Source organism: Engystomops pustulosus, chromosome 10 (assembly GCF_040894005.1).
Source record: "Engystomops pustulosus chromosome 10, aEngPut4.maternal, whole genome shotgun sequence".
In the NCBI taxonomy this organism is placed as follows: Eukaryota; Metazoa; Chordata; class Amphibia; order Anura; family Leptodactylidae; genus Engystomops; species Engystomops pustulosus.
Window position 1 is genome coordinate 31,285,865 of NC_092420.1, and position 24,857 is coordinate 31,310,721.

The 24,857-nt window shown below is 42.9% G+C and overlaps 1 protein-coding gene across 2 annotated transcripts in view; it reads left to right on the forward strand.

Moving 5' to 3' along the window:
* The window catches only part of PRKCD (protein kinase C delta), a 43,921-nt gene that overhangs the window by 1,417 nt on the left and 17,647 nt on the right, over positions 1 to 24,857 (forward strand). For both annotated transcript variants that reach the window (XM_072129097.1, XM_072129098.1), the window contains exon 2: positions 22,423 to 22,545. In XM_072129097.1, the coding sequence (XP_071985198.1) occupies positions 22,431 to 22,545 (115 nt within the window). In that variant the 5' untranslated portion in view covers positions 22,423 to 22,430. The remainder of the gene's footprint in view (positions 1 to 22,422; positions 22,546 to 24,857) is intronic.

The window sequence follows — 24,857 nt, forward strand, 5'->3', positions numbered from 1 at the left end:
GTCAGTATGGAGGAGGCGGACGATCAGAGAGGGGGTCAGTATGGAGGAGGCGGACGATCAGAGAGGGGGTCAGTATGGAGGAGACGGACGATCAGAGAGAGGGTCAGTATGGAGGAGATGGATGATCAGAGAGAGGGTCAGTATGGAGGAGATGGATGATCAGAGAGAGGGTCAGTATGGAGGAGGCAGACGATCAGAGAGAGGGTCAGTATGGAGGAGACGGACGATCAGAGAGAGGGTCAGTATGGAGGAGACGGACGATCAGAGAGGGAGTCAGTATGGAGGAGACGGACGATCAGAGAGAGGGAGTCAGTATGGAGGAGGCGGACGATCAGAGAGAGGGAGTCAGTATGGAGGAGGCGGACGATCAGAGAGAGGGTCAGTATGGAGGAGGCGGACGATCAGAGAGAGGGTCAGTATGGAGGAGGCGGACGATCAGAGAGAGGGTCAGTATGGAGGAGGCGGACGATCAGAGAGAGGGTCAGTATGGAGGAGGCGGACGATCAGAGAGGGGGTCAGTATGGAGGAGACGGACGATCAGAGAGGGGGTCAGTATGGAGGAGGCGGACGATCAGAGAGGGGGTCAGTATGGAGGAGGCGGACGATCAGAGAGGGGGTCAGTATGGAGGAGGCGGACGATCAGAGAGAGGGTCAGTATGGAGGAGACGGACGATCAGAGAGAGGGTCAGTATGGAGGAGATGGATGATCAGAGAGAGGGTCAGTATGGAGGAGATGGATGATCAGAGAGAGGGTCAGTATGGAGGAGGCAGACGATCAGAGAGAGGGTCAGTATGGAGGAGGCAGACGATCAGAGAGAGGGTCAGTATGGAGGAGGCAGACGATCAGAGAGAGGGTCAGTATGGAGGAGGCAGACGATCAGAGAGAGGGTCAGTATGGAGGAGACGGACGATCAGAGAGAGGGTCAGTATGGAGGAGGCGGACGATCAGAGAGAGGGTCAGTATGGACGATCAGAGAGAGGGTCAGTATGGAGGAGACGGACGATCAGAGAGGGGGTAGGTAGAAAAATGAATAAACAAGGTGAATAGTAGTAAGTAACAAGTGGGATGAATCTTGACCGCATGGGGTAATAAATTCCTGAATAGTCGCCCCCACTGGCTGCAGTGTGGTAGAGGTGAAGCAGACCTATCTGATCGCAGGATCGGGGAGGGTATGGTGTGCTGTTGGGGTTCAGCAGTTTCTGTATGACCCCTTTGCCCTGTGTGATGTTGTCTTCCTGGGTCTGGCTTGTGTCTGCATGATCTGTACACGGTTACATTTTCCATTGCTGGCTTGTATAGTACAGTACAGTCCCGGAAGAGTTTATCTTGGGTAGAAGATCAGGTCTGGGACCAGAGTAGATTCTCTGTACAGAAGCGTCCGTGTGTCCTACAGACTATACAGCACAGCCTACTTTATATTGGAGGTCAAGAAAAATGTTTGTCATATAATAGTAAGAAATTGTACCCATGGACCCCACACAGAACTTCATATGAATGGAACACAGGTTTTTGCAGATGCAATATGGACACCTTCACCTGAAAGCACCCTCAGGCCACTTTGACACGCTTCATTCACAGTCAATGCTTACTTCAAAGTCATGGAAAACTTTAGCATTTGCTGCACATTTTTCTATCTTCCCTACAACACAAGTCAGATGGTGAGGGTTATGAAGTTTGTATCCTTGAGAGTCTGTATGACTTGATGGATGTTATGGTGAAGTGTCACTTCTACTTTTTGCTTCCTGTCTTTGCGGTGCGTAATGTTGTCATCTGTAAATGGTGACATATAACACACTAGTCACTTTGTGACGATCCTCAGGCTCCGGATCAATGTGTCACATTCTTGTAACTACTTTACTATTCCATGTCCCCGATGATATAACGTGCTGTATGTTTGCTTGATTCTTGTACGACCCATGTTGTGTAAAGTGCAATGGAAAATCCTGTAGAAAGACTCCTATGTTCTCGGCTCTTCCTGTTTTGAGTATTTTTCATTGCTAACAAGGTTTCTATTGTTATAATGAATTCCTGGATTTTTGTGTGTTTGATATTGGTTACGGCAGGCTGGACATGGCATGCGAGGAGAGTGACACCGATGTAGTGACATGGTCCTACTGCACAGGTTTACAATATCAATGGTAAATCCTTTTTTTTAGGTCATCAATATAACATGAATGTAGTTTGGGGACTTCTGCTAGCTGTTATTTCAATGGCTAGAAAATGTCCCCAAGCATTTGCAACAACCCTGCCGGTGCATATTCTCGGTAGTTGTTGCGAAATAGTCCCTCTTCTTGTCAGGAGCCTGCGCAACTCACTCAGAGGCTACTGCCCTGGTAAACTTTGTAATTGCAGCTAAAAGAGTTAAGATGTCGATTTAAAATGTTAAGAGTTAAGATGTTGATTGTCCTTAACCAATGATATCCTTTGTCTTATTGTAAAGGACACTGGTAGGACAGTGCTGTCACCTGACTAGGAGTTTATGTGCCCCCCACCTGACTTGTGGTTGGGGGCACATGGTCAGAGTATTGCAGAAGCTTCCTGACAACTTGGGCAGTCAGGGTACTAAGCCTAGAACAAAATCAGAACCCTGTTCCTACACAACCAGCCCAGCCTGAAGATACTTTACCAGGCTGTGAGCAACCACCTTCCTGCGGAGCTGCTCCAACCAGCTACCTCTGAGCACCTGAAGTCTGCTTATGTTTAAGGCATCAGGAGAAACCTATTCCATGAGGCTCTGGACAAGGCCTCTGTTCCCCTATACCAGTGATGGCGAACCTTTTAGGGACCGAGTGCCCAAACTGAAACCCCCAAGCCCCCTCGTGTATCGCAAGTTGCCAACCAAAAGTAAAGCAATAACTTATTGCTCCCTGTTCTTCAACAATGTTCAATCATACAGGCCTCCTGAGGACACCAACATATTAGAAAAAAGATGTAATTTGCATCATTGTAGCTTCTTTCCAGTGTCCCTCTGTACACAGAGAATCATGGGGCCAGTAGGAGGTCCTCCAAAGATAATTCGGCCCTGTCTACACATTCCCCTCTTCCTACAGCCCTATGTAGCCAAGTACGTATCACTTTAAAATATGATGGAAAGCAGCATCTTTTAAGTTGTTTGGAACTGCAGGAAAATTCTTTGAGTTCTGTCTGGAGTGCTGGAGCGATGGCCCGGGTGCCCACAGAAAGGGTTCTGAGTGCCACCTCTTGCACCCGTGCCATAGGTTCGCCACCACTGCCCTATACCAAGCACTGTGACCATCGCGTGCCTAAGGCCACAACAGCCAGCCACTCTGAGCCTGGGACTGGTATTTGTGGCCTAGGATTGTGGTATCTAACTCTGGACAGCACATCCCATCATCTGATCAGGGCCACATCATGGTAAATGGACCAAAGTCAACATCAGTACACCCAATATACAGGTGGTTGTTCAAGGTCAAGTGCCTATCCACATGAAATCAAAGACCTATCAGTAGCTTGATTCCTTAAAAGGGTTGTCCCAAGTTTAGAAGTTATCACCTATCCGCAGGTAATCAGTGTGGGTACTTCTGCAGGGACCCCAACATCATGATTATGGGATCACTGGAATCAAGAAAATGGGGATCCCGTTCTCACTAATGGATGGAGCAGCTGGACGATCATGTGCTCTGTCGCTCCATTCTATTTTATGGGAATGCAGGAGATAGCCGAGCGCTGTGCTCAGTGAATGGAGCGGCAGGGCACCTTGCCATTAGTGGGGGCATCAGAAAACGTACACACTCCCTTTAATCCCCTATCTACTTCTAAACTTGGGACAGCCCCTTTAAAGGCTTAGTTATATGGCGTAAAATTAACACTACAGGTTTTTTGTGCAGTTTTTGCATGAGCTTTGTCTACACCACATCCACTTTTCTTCTACTTTACATCGCAGCAGATTAGTAAATCTGCTGCGAGTACATATGAGGGATTTCATGAGTGTTTTGTTTGTTTCATCTAGTGTCCCCTAGAAGCCATATTTTGTTGTATTTCAAGTTTTTTTGTTCCACTTCTGTTTCTCTTATAAATATTGTTACTGAATAACAGTGTCAATGGAACAGTTAATAAAGAAATGCGAGAAAAATGAACCAGTTATTATTGGCATGTAAGTGGTGTATACAAGTAGTCATGGAGTTTTATAGAGGATCTCTGTGTCTGAAGTCTGTTTAATGTATTGTTAGGACTGTATATATGTGTACTGATCTCTAAATGTCACATCTCTGGGTGTCATGACTGGATACGTGGCTACTGATCTCTGGGTGCTATGACTGGATACGTGGCTACTGATCTCTGGGTGCCATGACTGGATACGTGGCTACTGATCTCTGGGTACCATGACTGGATACGTGGCTACTGATCTCTGGGTGCCATGACTGGATACGTGGCTACTGATCTCTGGGTGCCATGACTGGATACGTGGCTACTGATCTCTGGGTGCCATGACTGGATACGTGGCTACTGATCTCTGGGTGCCATGACTGGATACGTGGCTACTGATCTCTGGGTGCCATGACTGGATACGTGGCTACTGATCTCTGGGTGCCATGGCTGGATACGTGGCTTCTGATCTCTGGGTGCCATGGCTGGATACGTGGCTTCTGATCTCTGGGTGCCATGGCTGGATACGTGGCTTCTGATCTCTAGGTGCCATGACTGGATACGTGGCTTCTGATCTCTGGGTGCCATGACTGGATACGTGGCTACTGATCTCTGGGTGCCATGACTGGATACGTGGCTACTGATCTCTGGGTGCCATGACTGGATACGTGGCTATTGATCTCTGGGTGCCATGACTGGATACGTGGCTATTGATCTCTGGGTGCCATGACTGGATACGTGGCTATTGATCTCTGGGTGCCATGACTGGATACGTGGCCACTGATCTCTGGGTGTCATGACTGGATACGTGGCTATTGATCTCTGGGTGCCATGACTGGATACGTGGCTATTGATCTCTGGGTGCCATGACTGGATACGTGGCTATTGATCTCTGGGTGCCATGACTGGATACGTGGCTATTGATCTCTGGGTGCCATGACTGGATACGTGGCTATTGATCTCTGGGTGCCATGACTGGATACGTGGCTATTGATCTCTGGGTGCCATGACTGGATACGTGGCTACTGATCTCTGGGTGCCATGACTGGATACGTGGCTATTGATCTCTGGGTGCCATGACTGGATACGTGGCTTCTGATCTCTGGGTGCCATGACTGGATACGTGGCTACTGATCTCTGGGTGTCATGACTGGATACGTGGCTACTGATCTCTGGGTGTCATGACTGGATACGTGGCTACTGATCTCTGGGTGTCATGACTGGATACGTGGCTTCTGATCTCTGGGTGCCATGACTGGATACGTGGCTACTGATCTCTGGGTGTCATGACTGGATACGTGGCCACTGATCTCTGGGTGTCATGACTGGATACGTGGCTACTGATCTCTGGGTGCCATGACTGGATACGTGGCTTCTGATCTCTGGGTGCCATGACTGGATATGTGGCTACTGATCTCTGGATATATTCTTTGTACTGAATTGTCTGCACTGTGGAGAGAATAATAATAATAATAATAATAATTCTTGCATATGTAGAATTAAGGACTATCCTTAGGGCTTAGTTGTGAGCTGTAATTTCACGGTGGAGATTATTGCCTTCACAAAGCTCCCTGATGAGTGCACACAACTGGTTAAACCTGCGTATTTGAAGGTTACTATGCTAGTAAAGACTACGCTTTTGTTTGTGCCTTTGGCATACATTCACACAACATCAAAGCCACAGGCCATAGTATATATCCTTGGAAGCAGCAGGTTGTAAAAAAAGGAATCTCCTCTGCAGTCGCCAACTCGTATCTGGTGCTCCTGTGCCAGCTGTGCCACCCACTGTAACAGTATACCAGCTTCTGCAGGTGGTGCTATTCATACTGCGTATCATTATTAGTCAGATTAGTAACACGAGTTTAGCCAATGTAAACCTTCCTATGGAACAAAGATCTTGCCTTACATTTGAGATGAGGGTAGGAGAAGTGTTGTCACCATGTGGCACCTTTCTAGATGCCCCTCACAGACATATGTTTATATAGTGTAAATTGGCACAGTTAAAGGGCTTCACGACTTGCTTATTTATTCCTAGGAATCTGCTAGAATTTGATGCTTTCCTCTTGGTGTGTACTGATGGCTACTGGCTGTGAACAATGCTCATCACATTGTGTGTGTGTGTGTGTATAGTGTCCTATCTGTGGATAGCATGTTATAGAGCAAGAGTTGAACGGATTGAAGTAATCATTTTGTGAGACATTATGTAGTAAAACTTGTCATTTATCCATTTAAATCTGTGCTCTTTCTATGAAGTCCATGAGGTAGTCCTAGCAGTGGTAAACTTTATATGTTCTCCTGCTCTATAACATACTGCCTACCGATAGGATACTATGCATTATCTTCTCTTCTCCTCCTGCTCTATAACCTGCTGCCTGTAGGTAGGACACTATAATAATAATAATAATTCTTTATTTATATAGCGCACACAGATTACGCAGCGCTGCACAAAGCTTGACAAATTGGACTCTGTCCCCATGGGGCTCACAATCTAAACAACCTACCAGTATGTTTTGGAGTGTGGGAGGAAACTGAAGGACCCAGAGGAAACCCACACAAACACGGAGAGAACATACAAACTCTTTGCAGATGTTGACCTGGGTAGATTAGAACCCCAGCGTTGCAAGGCAGAAGTGCTACCCACTCAGCCACCGTGCCGCCCATATGTACAACAGCTGCTACATACAACACTGTCCTATAGGGCACTATAAAAAAAACTTTCTATTAAAAAAACTTAATTCAAACTTACTGGGAATATGGATGCTGGGCCTAGAGACATCATACCACCTGTACCATTTGGGTCATATGGATGTTATCAGTACCAAAATACATAAAATAGTAATTGGTTTTAAATATATATATATATCACATAATGAATGTGTTGCTGTGTGCTTGTGGTATGGATTATATACTGTCATCAAAATTGATCATTGATACAAAAACCAGTAAGGAGGGGGAGACATTTTTTTGGCAAATGTGATGGGTTTTTTGCATATCCCGAAACACCCTGCACTGTTTATATTAAACTTTCTTTTGATACCCTTTAATCTAAAATTAAGAAAGATCTTCTAGATTTAAGACGGGCCCTAAATATTACATTATGGAGTACGATCAACAATATTAAGGGGCAGTGGCACTTATGTGAGACGGCGATGGTGGGGACGGCTGGTGTACAGTGTATTCTTTCCACAGCTCCAGATGACAGGAAAGGAAATTTAGGAGCTGTTTATGTTTCTTACCACTGGCGAACATCAAAGAGCCAGTATCGGGGTGGAATGAAACATATGGATAAGGGGATGGTGGGCGGAGAGGCGGCTGACATGAGGCCTATGCTGTCTATTTCTATAGTAGGGATAGGAAAGTCTTTATCCCGGATCTTCCTTACTGATCATTAAGTCCCTACATGCGTGTGCTACATAACTGATAACAGTTATTATATTTTTATAGATCGGACATTTTGGGACAGGGTGATACTTAACATTTATGATTTTTACTGTTAATTTTTAGATCCGTTTTGGGGAAAGGGTGATTTGAATTTTTATTTCTTAACTATTTTTCAGGCCCCCACTAGTGTACTTTAATTCTAGGTTATGTGATTGATACTCATACGCATATGGGGATTCTACTGATCATCTATTACAACATGCCACTGACACATTGTAACAAATGATCAGAAAACATACAGCCTCGGGTCTTACAAAGGCCCAATGTTGTCATGGAGACAGATCATGGCTCCCCGATGACATCACGGGGAACGACGATCTAAGCCAAGGTGTCTTTTTTACCACAGTTGGCAGCTTTGCCGGCACTGATCACAGGGTTAATTGGTGGGTGTTTCTGCAAAATGCCCGTGAGCCTCCTCCATACACCCGCAGCCGACGTGTGACTTATTAGTAAGGGGTTTTAGGAAACATACCATAAAATCCATCATGATAAACCAGGGACACTCCCTCATAGATTCAGGCACTGTGACTGTGGTAATTATATTTGTTATCCACGGCCTTCCTCCTTCTTAAATCAATTTGTAAAATTATGCTAAAGAGCCAAAAGGTCTCCGGTGTGCTGTAACTTCACGGGTTGTTACACTGCCGGAGTATTGCCCCCTCCCCTGTGTGCTAGAACGTCCTCTACTGCAGTGAGATTACTTCAGGCAGAGGGAGGGGGAATTGCTGAGGTAGCTGGGGGAGGGTGAGACAGTATGTGAATCAGCAGCACAGAAGGGCTCAGGGAAACACCCCAAAAGCTTTTTCATCTCATTAAGATAAATTTAAAAGTTGATTTTAGAAGGAAAGAGGCCATGAATAACAAATACAAAGAAGATGATCTATGAGGAAGTGTCCCTGGTTTATCCATGCTTAATTTTGATGAAAGATATCCTTTAAGGAGTTTTCCAGGAAACTATACATTTGGAGGAATATGATGGGAATAGCAGAGGGCCCTATTATGGCTCCATAATACATCTATCTATATGAGAGCACATAGGGGCACGGTTGTGTCCTCCAGTATCTTGACACTCTGTGTTATATGCTTCTACTTTATTGTCACATGAGAATTTCTTCAAATTTCCTCTTAAAGTTTGCTTCATTTTGATTTCGGAATAGTCTCTTAGCAATCCCATTCCCCAACTTCCCCCTTGTTTCCCTCTTCTGAAGTTTGTTTGACTTTCATCAAGCGAGTGGAGACATGACATGATCTGTTGTGCACGGCACTTCCTTCACCAGCACCGTTCTGGTTTAACCAGTTTCGTCTCCATTTCTGTAATTGTTTGTGGCAGTGATTGTCAGAACTGAGATTTTGTTACAGTAGCATTGACTTTTATGTCACGTGCAGACTCTTTCAGTAAACTTATTTTGGTTGAAGTGAAGCACAGATAATTTTTGTTCTCTGAATATTGGATTGTGGATCCCAATTGGTTTTAAAGCAGTTAAAGCAGCATCAACAAATACGCCCTTACGGTGGCTCCTCTATGATCTTATGACAAGCAGCTTGATAGTAAATGCTCATCCAAATATATGGATTTGATACAAAGCCTAGTAAGATTGGCGGAAGAGCAGGGAAGTATCGGCACAGAAGCGGCAGGGGATGGTTAGGCGAGAAGAACACGAGAGGGCTGTTATACAGCAGTGATGTACAGACTATTCACTCTTCTGTCAGTATTGGAGCCACTGGTTGACCACAGAGGTTACCAGAACGCAGACACTTCTGGTGAAGCTGGGGGTGTAGTCAAGGCACCAGAGGATCACAACGCAACCATGATAATGTACCTAACCATCGAACAACAAATATAAATCAATAGTCCTTTCGGAGATGAAAAATATTACTGAACATCATATAAAGGGAATTATGCATTTTAGCAGTTTTCAACTCCCTAATCCTCAGTTGTCTCTGAGCTGGTGGATGGAAACCAGCTGCTATGTTGTCTCCCATACACTGCACATTTCACTGAAATATAGAACTCGGGGAGCAATAGAACGGTATTTTCTCTGTCTTCTCTCTCTCTCTGTCAGATGTCAGATGTGAATGCCAATTGACAACCCTAGGAGCCTCTCTGAGATTGCTGTGTTAGTGGCATTGATCCGTGCCAGCTTTGATTGCAGTTTTAGTAGCAGGTATTTGCTGTATAATACAGCAGACACCTGCCTTTTACAGAGTGGGCTTAGCCTTGAGCCCCCTCCATACAGCCTTAAAGGACATTTACCACCAGGATGAAAGACTGTATGCAAATGAGCTTGAGGGACTCCAGGCTCCATTAACACCTATATAGCCTGGAGCCCCTCAAGCTCATTTGCATACAGTCCTTCATCCTGGTAGATGCCCTTTAACCTCTCTGTAACGCACATGTAGTATGAGTGTTCACCAAGAGGTTAAAATATTTCTGTGCTAGTAAAGCTGTTGTACAATATATGTATTAGTGTATCAATGTAAAAGGCCTATGTACTGTATATTGCGTGGAGGTTAATACTAGACTACTCTTGCATTCCTCCCATGAAATAAAATTGTTCCATTCACACTGCCAGACTAATTGGTTATTTATTATAAATCTCCTTAAGTCGACACTTGGACCTTGGAATTTTGAGACACTGGGAAGACTTGCAGCTTTTCTGCATACACAATTATTTTCATGTGTATGAACTTGCATATAGTCGAAATTCTACAGACCACAGGATATGTTCATGTAGTAATTAAGGAAGAACCTTGTTACCACCTCCAACACCTCAAATGCTTTGGATTTGGATCCTTTACTAAGGGTCATTGCAGTTGTAATTCTATTCTATCTCCTTAAAGCTCCATGACAGGGGCGTAACGAGGCGAGACATGGCCACACATTTCTATGCTCATGCACATGTACAATGTATATGTAAATAATGGTGCACATCATCCATTCTTTACTGTGTCAGGTCGGATGTTGGGGTCCCCTGACACTGCGGGCCCCATAGCACCTACTAATGGCTGCTACCCCTGTAGTTATGCCCCTGCTCCATGATGTATACATGTGTCATGTAGCATTAAAAAAATATGAAGGGGGCTCACAAAGTGTCGGCGCCATCTTTGTTTCGATCGTCACTCCCTGTGAAGTCATCGCGGGGGGGGGGGGGGGGGGGGAGAGACAATCTGTCGTCATGACAGCCTTGAGCCTTTAAAAGGTCCAAGGCTGTCTTGTTCCAGTACGTCTATTACAATGTGCAATTTGCACATTGTAATAGATAATTTGGAAAATCCCTGTATACTGCCGAACTGTAGTATGGTAGGATCAATCAGACAACCTACGGTTAAAGTACCCTAGGGGGTCTGAAAATATAGTAAAAAAAAGTTCAAAAATTCAAAATTAATAAAACCTAAAGGTTCAAATCACCCCCCTTTCCCTAGAACTGATATAAAAATAAACAGGTAATCAAAAAATCATAATCATATCACTGCATCCCAAAATCTATCAAAATATAATAACGGTTATATCTGTAATGGAAAATATTTGCCAATTTCGTTGCATTTGGAATTTGTAAGGCAGAATAGAGTCCTCATACAGCTCTGTACACAGAAAAATTAAACAAGTTGTAGATTTTTGAAGGTGGGGTGCTAAAAATTAACAAAAAAAAGTGGCTATAGTCTCCTACATCCCCAAGCAATCGGCGTTCATTTCAGAACTTTAATATGCTGATTAAGCTACCTACTGTCAAATGGGCAGTCCTTCTCCAGTCTGGGACCACCCACCTGGTATTAGAGTGTCTAGTTAACACATTTGGTGCCAAAACTGATGGTTGGGGGCAAGAGAACTGCATTGGAATAAGTGAGCAACACCTATCAAAGGATGTAAAGAGTTGTCATTCACAGAGGTGGCAATAGGTTCTCTTTTAACGGGTTGTATCAACTTTGTTATCTGATTTCTGAGACCCCCACAGTTTATGAGAACAGGTGGTCCTGGATGGAATCAAAAGGACAAAAACTCAACCTTCTGTTACATTGAGTTCCATTCTTGTGAGCGAGATTAGATTTTTATTTGTCTAAAAAACACTTTAAGAGAAACAGATGAATTCAAGCAACGTAATCGCATCAACATATTGAATTGATGTACATCCACATTCTGCACTGATATGCAGATCTGAGAATACTATATAGTACTTCAGTTCTTTCCTTTTCATCTGAGATATCCCGAGATGGATGCTGTGAGATTACCAACTTTGGAAGGAACATTTGTTTTTTCCATTCCGATGTGTTCTCCGATGTGTACACTTTGGTTTCCACATTACAGATGGAAATCACTGATTTCTAATCCTGTATTGAACATTTTATGCTACAGCAGTCATTCAAATCTTGCAGTTTATTATATTGTTTTTTTTTTTTTGTTGATGATGATGTCCCCACTGATTGAGTATGGGTGGAATTGGGCACCCACACTTTCACTGACGGAGCCAGTACCCGCTGCTCATCACTCCCAGAAACAGTTGAATGTCTCCTACCTTATCAATACAGAGGTGGGGACCCTGGGGCACGCGCCCCTAGAGCCCTCCCTATAATCTGTCCCTGCTTACAGAGCTTACATGTGTATGATACAGCTCAAAGAGTATTTGCCTAAGGTGTATGACCACCTTGAGCTCCTTACATAAATACATACTAGTAACCTGCAGATAGGGTTGTCCTCTCCCGGACCTCTGGGGTCCAGTATGGGGGCCCGCTGGAAGAGTCTCTGCTTCCCTAGTGGTCCAGTCCAACTCTGTTTATGTGCCTTGGCCTTAGGTTTAGATTTTTCTTGTTTGTTATAGATAAGATACTATAGGTCCTTTATCGCAGATATCACAGGTACTCGCTGAGGCTGTGCCTGAAAATGACATCATGGTTTCTCTTAGTCATGAACTAGTTTCTCATCTCTCCCAGATGCGTAGACTTAGTTACAGTACATCTACTTGTGAAATCATTTACTTTAGAGCTTCCGGCTTTGTGTCCAAGTATATCCTTGGAGGACAATCCAGGAAGGAAAATCTCGGCTAATTGCCTTCAACTTGGAAGGAGAGGAAGCTTGTGCGACTGTAGAGCACGCTCCATGTATATAAAGTGTTCAACTACTGCAGAGAGCAGATGCCAGTCTAATGTGTTATTATTCACACGCAAGAAAAAGTCTCCAAAGTTTTCCCAAATTAAAGACACGTCATTTTCACTGACCTCAGATTTTTAGGTTTCTATCTCCTGTCACCCCCAGCGATCGGCAGCTTCTTCGTTGTTTACCAGGCACCACGCCATGCACTTAGTAGTGGTTGAGCTTGATACTGCAGCTCAACCCCTCTATTGTTAAATGGGTTGTTGGTGGTTAAAACAACATGGCTGCTTCCTTCCAAAAACAGCACCACACCTGACCTTGGTTTGTGCCAATATTGCAGCTCTGCTCCTTAGACATGGAAGGTCCTGAGTTGCAATACTGGCATAAGCCATGGTCAGATGTGGCGCTGTTTGTGGAAGAAAGCAGTTGTTTTTCAACCTCTAGACAACACCTTTAAAATGAAATTTTTTTTTTGCTGGATGAAAGGGGTTGTCCAGAATTGCGTACTTTTTTCGTTACTGGTTACAGGAGACAGGATCGCTAAAGCAGAGGCAAGTATAAGCTATTGATTATTTTTACACCACCTAAAAATGATATCAGTGATCCCGAACAACCCCTTTAAGCTGTGCATGAAGATTTTGTGCTGAGAAACGCCTATCGTGTAATCCTGGATAGTTTCCTATGCAGATAGGAGGGAGAGGAGTGAGTCACAGCAGCTATGTCTCTACCCACCAGCTCAGAGGGGACTGCACATTGCAGGGAGATGCTACAGATATAAGATAAGCTGCTAGAAAATGGAGATTACCTCTCACATAATGGCCAAGGAACACTCAATAAACGACTGTTTTCTCCAAAGTCTGTTGAAACATATGCTTGAAATGAAGTGTCCGAAAAATGACTGATAAATAAAACCTAATAAAAAATAAAGTAGGTGTTGGTTATGCAGTCAATTCTCTAATAGATACTGTCAGTGCTGTAGTCCGGTAGAACAAGGCCGGGTATCTGTTTGCTCACTCCCAGCACCTAGATATATTTATAAATGCTTTGTGTGACGTTAAAGTTTTTTTTTTTTTTTTTATTATGCCGTGGGTCTGTGTATTTTTCCAGAAAATAATCTTTTCTTTACATCTGGCCGCGCAAACAATGGAAGTCTGAGGCCTGAGTTTGCATAACACAATAGAAGTTGTATTGTTTGAGTCAGCGGAAAGATATTTCATGCTCTACGGGGAATTTGTATTCACTGGCTGGTGTTCACTGTAATGTTTTTGTGAGTGTAACTTCAGATGTCACACTCCAGTGTTTGCTTTGTTCTCGAGAGTGGATGTAAGACAATTTGTCGCTTCTATGACTTTTTAGGACAACTCTTCATTGTTTCTGTTCCATAAGTGTAAGGTCAGGCTTACGTAACAGATTTGTATGTCTTGTATGAGGCTGTCATTTTTATTTATTTTTTGACGTGGGAAAAAGAATTTAAAACACATTGGTGGATATCTCCCGTTAAAAATCTGTATTTAGTTTCTGGCTGCAATGTCCATACATGCATTTTTGACCAATATTGCTGCGATTACCGCCTCTCTCCCCCTGTAGTCTCTCTTTTTTTTATAGCTTCTATCGAATGATACAGTCTATGTTTGCCAGGAGAATACTAATCTGTCCTGGGGTTACGCCAGAATTCTGGCTTCAGTGGATTGAAACTAGAGTATTTGTAACATTTTAGGCAGACTATTATGTTGCTACATTTTATATTCCTACTTCCTCCATCATTGGGGAAACGCCCACACTTTAGGCACGGTGGAGGTTGGGGATGGATACCATACAGTGGAGTCCGTTCCCCACACCTTATAATGGCCTCTGCTGAGTGCATATTGGGGGTCATTTACTAAGGGCCCGATTCGCGTTTTCCCCACGTGTTACCCAAATATTTCCGATTTGCGCCGATTTCCCCTGAATTGGCCCGGGATTTTGGTGCACGCGACCGGATTGTGGCGTATCGGCGCTGGCATGCACGCGACGGAAATCGGGGGGCATGGCCGAGCGAAAACCCGACGGATTCGGAAAAACCGCCGCATTTAAAAAAGAAAAAATGTGTTGCAAAAATTGCACTTACCTTCACTCAGCCCAGCTCGGTGTATTCCAGTGTGTTCCGATGCTCTTCAGCGCAGCTGCGCCACCTGGTGGACGGCGGAGGAACTGCCTTAATAAATCCAGGCCGGACCCGAATCCAGCGCAGAGAACGCGCCGCTGGATTGCGAATGGACCAGGTAAGTAAATCTGCCCCATTGTGTTTACCAGCAGAAAGAAGAATCACGGTCTACTGCGCTTTTTCATCCAGTGCTTCCTGCTCTATGTGACGTTTACTGTGATACATAGGCAGAAAGGAGGCGTCAGTCTGCAAGTACAAGTCTATAGACACATTCAGAGTGGTTGGACATGTCATCAGATTTTACTTGATGACCCATAGATTCTATTCCCTTCCATGAGCCGCATCCGTGAAAAAAGTAGAGCGCTTTTCACATTTTTTTTTTCCATGGACAATGAATCGGTGAGAACAGCTGATATGTGAAAGCACCCATAGAAAACAATGGGTCAGGCATTCGTGAAAATCACTGAAAAACAGATGTGGGAACCAACGCCAGTGTGAATGAGCCCTTAGACTGCACCAAGTTTATCGATTATTTGATTGATTTACATCACTAAAGATATTTATCTAGTATCCTCATGATAAAGACCTGTATTTCTGATCTTCGGAGGTCCGAATGTTCTGCTGCTTTCCTGGAGGTTCAATGGGATTTAGTGGACACAGTTCGTTCTGCACTTCCTTGGGTTCTATGCGGCTCCTGGGATGCCTTACTGGATGGGATGTCCTTGATCTCCTGTGCATTTTCATGGAGTAATGCAGAATTTGTAGCCGGCCATTGTGTCCATTGCTAGGTTTCCCAGGGGTCAGGTCCTCAAGTGATCAGAACTTTAACCCTTCTCCTGGGGATAAAGGTCTATAAGTACAGAACTATTTCATTTAGCACAAATGAAAGAAATCCTGACTTCAGTAAAACGGACTTAAAAAAGTCTGCTAATATTAACGCCACCCCCATAGTGTATACCACCCCTATTTTTGTGGGTGCTTTATTAATGCATCTCCTTCAAGTTGCTGTGACTATTTTTCCTTCACCTTTTTTTGTTGATGCCATTATCACAGGTCAGTCTTCCTCCTGATTCTCTTATCTAGTTTGATTTTTTTAATAAAAAGAGCTCCGGCATATTATTCCGGATGCCAAAGATGCCTAAGTGTGGGTGGTAAAAGGCTGTAAACGTGTTTTTTTTTTTTTTTTTATTTGGAATTTTTTTACACAATATTAACAGTAGACACATCAGTGTAGTAAACAATATTACTCTCATAAAAGCATCAAATAACTGTCATACATATACAATATAACAACAGTAAATTGGAATAGTAAAAGAGACATCGCTGAGACCTTCAGAACCTGCACATTAGGAAAATAGCTTGTACCATAGGCAATAGCTGCACCCTGGAGATAAAGATCAGAATTTTTGTCTATAGAGATCACCACTTTGTTCTGATGGGATGCAACAAAGTCAAAGTACAGTATTTTTCAGACTATAAGGCGCACCATCAAATGCCTGCTAAAACGTCTAGGTTAACATATAAGGCGCACCGGATTATAAGGGTGAATGACCAGCAGGTGGCAGACCTGTGCACAGTTCAAGGTCTGTAAGTACGGTTCATATATAAGGCGCACTGGACTATAAGGCGCACCTTTGATTTCTGAGAAAATCAAAGTATTTTTTGTGCACCTTTATAGTCCGAAATATACGGTAGTGTTAAAATGTCTGGGACTCGCTACACTAGGGACACATAAAAGTATATTTGCCCCTATAAGTCAGTGGGGAAGGCCTTCACACAGCAGGGAGAGAGATAAGCAGGGGCGGGAGTATGTAATGACTGTGCTCTGCAGCAGCCAATAGCGGCTCCTCCTTTCTGTGGCTCCTCCTACAAAGTTCCTTCTCTTGTTTTGTGCTTTGATGTAACCACTAAGATGTACTGGAAATACCTCTGACGTATGTGAGACGTAAGGCTCCGATAAGATGTGACTTCAGCTATTGGATATTGGATATTGCTGCAGTTCTTGACCTTTTTCCTCCAGATGAGATTAGATATAAGTATTATCTAAGCAGCGATAAGAGAATTGTGGAAATCCTGACACACGTGTCATGTGCTAACACGCCCGAATCTTGCAGCTTATTTCTTATGCTGGTGTCTTCTACGTTCTTCCTCTACAACATGTATAATGCTCGGAACGCTTAGTGTAACCTTTGCGCGGCTGCATATAGACAGGATAGACAGCATGGACATTTGTTAACATAAATAGATTTTTAGAAACAAATATAGTGGTTGGAGCTTTAGGGTTAGTTTATTTCTATGCTGAAAAGTGTCATTGGACAACAAGGTGCAGGTAGCGCTTAAGCCCAAATTTATAATGTAAATTGACAACTGGGTGTTATCATTCCTCGTGTGTAATGGGTGTGTCACCGTCTGTTGTAGTACTGAATGGACAATGTTAAAGGACATCTACCACTAGGATGAAGGACAGTATGCAAATGAGCCTGGGGGGCTCCAGGCTCCATTAACACTTACCTATGGAGCCTGGAGCCCCTTGGGCTCATTTGCATACTGTTCTTCATCCTGGGGGTAGATGCCCTTTAAGCCTTTTGCATATGACTGCACTTCCTCTGTGACAGATTTCACAGCCAGACCACGGTCCAGAGGAAGGGACTCTGAACATCATAGTGATATATGATACAAGGAGTCTCTGACAATGTGTAATAATGATGCACGGGACTGTGATCGGTCCGAGAAATATGGCCAGCACATGATCCGTTATTCATGGACTGATCACGGTTGTCTGCAAGGGACCTTACACTGTGCTGGGACACCCCCCCCCACCCTCCCCCCGAAACTAGTAACACCCAGTTTACGCATTTACGCATACATTGATCAGATATACGCATACCTTTCTAGAAGGAATAATAAAATAACTGCACAATGCAGAAAAGATGATCAGACTAATAGTATCTACTAAAAGAGACAGTAACAGGTTTTATATAGATTTGGGTTTGGGCAATCCCCTTCTCATCATTGATATGGAACCCAGACATTAGACTCCCAGTAATGAGTCACTTATCCCGTATCCGAAAACCTCTATTCCCAGCAGGTGACATTGCAGGTTACAATTATTGTTTTGGTGTAATTTACTGTGTGTTACTGTCCCTAAATGTACACACCACACCATAGTGAAGCCCAACCCAGAAAGCAAATATTGACTACTGCGCACCATCTGTGATCAACCAGTGGCCAAACAGCGGAATAAACCCGTGACAACCCTGAGAATAATATGCAGTATTATGGCGGAGGCTGAGAAACCTAATAGTATGGTGTAATATTATAGAGCTGTAATCACTGGACTGATTGTCCATTACTAGAGTAGAAAGAAAATTCCTTTCATTCAATTTCTGCAAGCAGAGATCTTGAAAACTCACAATTTGATTTGCAAAGGATATAACATATGAATATGTTTTATTAGCCGAAAGCAAAATACCCATTGCTGGTAGGAAATAATTTGTGTAGTTACTTGACAAGAGATGTCACCCTCTTCTGCTAAGATTTGCATTGCAGGTCACACAGTATGTATGTGTGTGTATCTGTACACTATGTATGAATGTGTGTATGTATATGTGTGTGTTTTATCTCTTCACTTTGTGTGTGTGTGTGTGTGTGTATCTGTTCACTATGTATGTATGTATGTACAGTATATGTGTGTGTTTATCTCTTCACTATGTATGCATGTATGTATGTATGTGTGTTTGCATTTTACACCTTATCCTACAAAATATCTTGTACAACAAATTATACTAAGTGCTGTTACTGTACATTACTGCTGCAGTGAAATACGGTATACTTCTGCTGCCACCTACTGTAGAAATCCTATATCCAGACACTGATGCACAATACCAGCGGAGAGCAAACCGTAAGTATTTATTCAAGGTCTGACTAAACTTATCTTTTAATATGTGTTACCATAGATAAGATTGAGAAAAGGAAAAAAAAATAGTGAAACAAATAATTTAAAGTAAGAATTCTTTGAAAAATAGAAGTAATAATAGTTTATTTTAAAAAAATTCTCAAAATCCAGAGTATATAAATAAAACTGAAATCTAAAGCAAATCAGTCGTGACCACTTTTTGCCTTCAAAACCACATAATTTCTTCTAGGTACACACACAGTTGTAGAAGGAACTCATCGGGGAGGTTGTTGCAAACATCTTGGAGAAGTAACCACACACCTTCTGTGGATGTTAGATAATTCAAACCCTATAATCCCAGACAAACTCAATGATGTTGAGATCAGGTCTCTGGGGGTTCTATCATCATTTCAGCTTCTTCTTTATGCTAAAAACCGTTATAGAACCTGTCAGGCAAAATAACCCCCCTAAACTAAATATGTTTTCATAAACTGCCATTAGAGAACATTGCCTCTATCCCTTCATTGTCCCTCTACATACCTGTAAATTTAAGCAATGAGGTCCTAAAGCTGTATGCAGATAACCTGTGAGATGTCCAATGAGTCATTATCATATTCAAACTGTCCAGCTTATTCATGAGTGGGAGGCACAGCCACACCCCCAGTGCTTGACTGACAGCCTGTATAATGGTGTAATGGCTCCTCCATGTGCTTCCTGCTGCTGGCGGCACCCTGCAGCCTGTGTGTGTATGAGATACTCCTATACTGCTCCAACAGGTAGTAGTGACAGAGACCTGATGTTACTATGGTGTCCTTTAATATGGTGACGCCTGGTGTCCTTCAATATTCTATTCACTCCAAGGGTACTTGACTTGAATAGTAAGATTCACTATTGGAGTAATTGACTGGCCTAAGTTAAGTCCAAGGTTTAGTTTTAATAAAGAAGCAATGACATACATGTTCTAACCTTACTAACCAAAATAATTGCTAACTGGCAAAACTACCTATGCATTGGTAATAAACATGTAAACCTAATGCTGTATGTAAGGTTTTATTTTTTTTTTCCTATAAAAAAATGTAAAAACTCAAAAAAAAAATTCACTTTATGTTTGGGGTTTACCTGCTGCATTAAAAAAATGTAACACTTCTGTTTTAGAGAGCTTTCTTACTTTGCAACATTAACTTCAACTACCTAAAACAAGAGATTGTGCCCCGCATTTGTTAAAGCGCTTGCGCCAGTTTTTTGTCAGATTTTGCACTAGAAAGAATGTGCAAAATTATTGCACGTGTATTTATAAAGTTTCTGCCCAAATTTTGTGTTGCGTCTGCTCTTTGTCCGACAAGACAGAAAAAATGTGCAGCAAAAGGGGCTGTTACCGCTTAGTTGGACCGTGCGCCACAATTCTGCAACATGAACAGAGTGCACCATAAAAAAAATGGTGCGCACTTCCAGAACAGATTTATGGAGACTGCGTTCCGCACATAGTACAGTTGGCGCTGTTTTGGATAAATGTGGGCCTGTAAAAGCTTCTCGTTCCCAGGGGTGTCTATGTCCTGTTGGTCAGAGAGATTGGATCCTCACTGATAAAACACTGATATGAGGATACATTTAGTACAGTAAAAACATTCTGTACAGTAAAAACAGAGCTGCAAGTGTCTGAACGTCAATTCTTTTGTGTCAATATCCGTAACATCCTGGGATTTGCATCCTAGGAAGTCTTGTATCTACACTGGACACCATGATGAGTTGTAGGGAAAAACCTCTTTTGTTGCATGTTTGTTTCTTTTGTCTGAAATGTGCAACTTTGTAACTTTGTATCTTTGTGTCATGTTACAACTTGCACATTCCTAATGTTTGGAATTTTTCCGTTTATTGCATTGTAGCCACGAGTGAGTTGCAGTGCACGTTGTGCTCATTGTCATTAGCTGGAATAAATGCATTGATACCTTGTAAGCTTTTGGGCCATGCAGAAGTCGTGATAGGGTGGGATTTTATCATCCGTATTGTGATTATTTCAGTGCTTCCACGCCAGAAATTTGCTTAGGAGCACTGATAAATTTCCCCCATAGTGACCACAGTTTTACTAACTTAGTTTGCAGGATAACTCCTATAGGCCAAGGACACGGGTATATGAATGGCTGAGTAATGTCGGTATCAGACATCCTGCAGTGATTCTATATGCAGCAGGACATATACTGCACCTCTAAGCAGTGATTTTCTTGCGGCAGGGAGGAGGAGTTCACAATTAATATCTGCAGCAGTAACTGATATTCTGCAGATGGCAACCATCAGTGTAAATCGTGCTGTAGATTTTGGTGTAGCGCATGGATACGATTTGTTCAAATCATCATTCATGGGATGGATTTTCTCAAAATGTGTCCAAAATAAGATAGGGAACACTCTGTAAGTTGTGTTACAATTGTGTTGCAGTTGCACAGGCTGCTACAGTGTGCAGGAGCACCTCCCACTCCTGCTGTTAGATTACATCATGCAGAATGAGGGGGGAAATGCTGAAGGAGCAGGGGGCCAGCAGTGTTGCAGCCTGTCTGCTGCTGAAAAATATGTCCATTTCCAATATCTTCCAATATCTTACTACAATGCAAAAACCTAATATGTATACATTAAAGGGAACCTGTCGTCAGAAATTGGCCTAATAAACCACTACTAGTTTGTTGTCAGGCAGTTGAACATCTTTTAGATCATGTTACTTTCATGACCCAGCTTGGTGGTATCATCCAGAAAATCAACTTTGAAATTACATGTATTCAGGGAGGCGGAGAGTTTAACATTGAAGTCAAGCTCTCCCTGCCTCTAAACACCTCCTCCCCTGTGATTGACATCATGCTCCGGACTTCAGGAGATCTGATCAATTATGTCCCTGGCATAGGACCATCAATTACAGTGAAGGGGGGTTTTTAAGGCAGGGAAAGCTTGACTTTAGTGTTAAACTCTCCGCCTCCTTGACTTCATAAAACCAATTTACATCCCACAGTTAATTTTTATAGATGATGCCATCACACCAGGTCATGAAAGAAACATCTAGCAGCTTCTCAGCTGCTTGAGACGCTGCTGCTGCTGCTTTTAGTAAGTGTTGTAAGTTTACAGTAACGCTATCTAGTACTGCTATAAAATATACTCAATGCTGCTGCCACCTATGAGGGTGTTCCAAAAAAACACTCCTCTCTGCTTGATATAGGAGACATCATATAGCTTTTCCCTACCTCCTTTGAACTTGAACTGAATCTAAAATTACTCAACGGCCATTGGGTATAACTGGTATTTAATACAGAATACAAGCTTAACATCTGTCAGGTGGTATGGTCCACCACTAATATTTTACTAGTATGGTCCTTGCTATTGTGTACGATGTCCTCTATGACCTAGAGGATGTGACTAGTATAGGACAGTGGTGTGGAAGATGCTCGTGTGGCTTTTACCGTTCTGTTTATGTAGCTGTAATATAAACGGTGAACATTTTATTTCAATAGGTGTAAAGCAGGCGCTCATCTATCCATTAGGAATACATCCAGAGTAAACCTTCTCTCCGCCAGTGTCATTCACCTGATGCACCCCTGGTCACAGGAGACAAACTGTGTGGCCAAAAATGTGTGAAATAGAAGATCTTCCTGTTTTAGTAAGGGGAAGGGAAAGCCTCAGAAAACAGCAACTTCAGTTCCAGCTATTTATAGATGTGCCTTTCCCTTGAGAACCAAAATTGACCTTCATTGGAGTGTCTGTTTCCGTTGCAGGGTGCACCATGGCTCCTTTCCTGCGGATCGCCTTTAACTCATTTGAGTTGGGACCTATGCCAGGACAGTCTGAACAATGCCAGCCATTCTGTGCCATCAAGGTGAAGGAATCCCTCACTACAGGTAAGAAGAGACTTGTTATTGAATGTGCTTTAACACCTACAATGCCAGGCTCTCTCTGTTTTGTTTTGTGCTATGCCAGGCTGTCTGATGGGTTCCAAGGAGGTTTTTTTTCCAAACCTTTTAGGTCTGTGCCTTGTGTTCGGAGCTGCGATTTATCAGACTGCTCTTGGCAGGAGTTCCCTAATAAAGGAACTAAGGTATCAGGCCTGATCCGCAGCACCCCTTTACCCCATAAGGGCACAGATAATTGAGGAGTAGTGCAGGCTTGGATTGATACCAGTGGATTCTTGATGCATGATATATACCTCAATATGCACATTAGTATACACCAGGCTGCAGGCTCAAACCTTTGGCCCTGGTAATCAACAGTGGACCCTTCACCATCCTTTATTAAGGGGTTGCAAAGTATTCGTCCATGGGGACAGATCCCACAGATAAAGTAAAGGGGTTTTCCTACAGGATGGATCATTACTATGTGGTCTATAGAGGTTCTAGTCATTACAACATAGACAATGGACAGTACCACAAGCAGAATGCCAGGTTCCTGGTTCCGGCAGCATTGCGGTAGTTCTAGGACCTGCTTTAGTTAGAGAGTGGCCTCCACAAACCTGGCGACAACAAAGGATGTGAGGTCCTGTTGTCCATAGAGAGCACTCATTGGCCAAAATAATTCCTGAGAAACCTATAATTTTTCACTTGGGTGTAGCGGGGAAAACCAAGGTACTGGAGAAGAATAAGGCCCAGATCACACTTGACTTCCATTGTTCTGTTATTATCATTTACCTGACACAACATAAGTCATTAAAGGACATCTACCACTAGGAGCAAGATATGTAAACTAAGCAAACTGGTCTACAGGTGTGCGCCCCCCCCTGGCAGGATCCGCTCTTCTTATAGCTTCTTATGCTCATGTTTTTTGAGAATAAAAGGCTGTAAAACTATGTAAATGAGCATGAGGAGCTACTGGCTCCATTAAAATCTATGAAGCCTGGAGCCCATCAACTCATTTGCATAGTTTCAAAAATGTTTATGGTAAAAAATAGGATTTTTAAGAAGCTAAAAGAACAGTAGACCCTGCCAGATGTGATGCTGGGGAGATCTCAGACCTATAATTCATATGGATTTTATTTTGACGTATACCACCGACCTAATAATTGTACATACACCTCTTCATAAAGGCGATGCTCCCTCTATAAGAAAGGGGACATGTCCTAACAAACTGCAAAAATCATTCAGGAAAAATGTAAAGAACATGACCAAGTGTTTATGATGCAGACTTGGTCTCCAAATTACCCAGATCTTGCTAATATTGGTTTCTTAAAGATGAGCGGCAGATTCATGTGAAATTGTATCTATATCTCAATATATCATATATGATCTAGAAGTGCCATTAATGGAGGGAATGGCCGACCCTTCCGAAAAGAACAAGTGATTTGTTTAGAATCAAGATCAATTCATTAGAATATAATGTTAGGATGATAAGAAGCTAGACAGAGGCACGTTCCACTGTGCTAATGAGGCATTTACTAATTGAATTGATGAGTGAACAATTTCTATTAAACACATAAAGGCAGATAAGTGGACAATAATTTTTTCGGACAAATTCCAATTTATCTCATGATTTTCGGAAAATCTCTGTTTATACCTATGCAAGCCCACACTGGGGCTCATTTACTAAGGGTCGGCGGACTAAACTATCATTGGAATATCCGACGATTTCCGATGTGTGCACATTTAGAAGGGCTTTTTGTCGCACTCAATCGGATTTTGGTGCATCAGCTCTGGCTTTCACGCGACACAAGTCGGGGGCTGGGCCGTCGGACGATCCGACGGATTCGGACAACATGCAGGATTTAACATTCAAAATTGTGTCGAAGGAGGTGAACTCCGGCAGGAAATTGGACGCACGGTCTTAGTAAATCACGGTGCACCTCAGGGATCGTGACGGGACAAGTAAGTAAATATGCCCCACTGTCTATCCGTGTCAATCATCCTATACTTCCTTAGCATTTTTGTTAAGATAATATCCTATGATTTTTGAAATTGCGCCACATTTTATTCATGTAAAACTATGTGGTCATACGAAAACTCTGGAAACTTGCTTGAAATTTACGATGTAAAATAACTTTTTTTCAGGGGTTGCTTATTGTGTACAAATTGAATCAGAACCAGCATTCCTAGTGAGCAAGCATCAGTCTGTAAACCTGCAAAGTTAGTTTCCGTAAAAGAGTTGTACCAACTTTGATTGTTATCCCCCAATTCACAGGATAGGTGGGCGTCCTACTGCTGGGACCTCTGCTTATCAGGAGAAG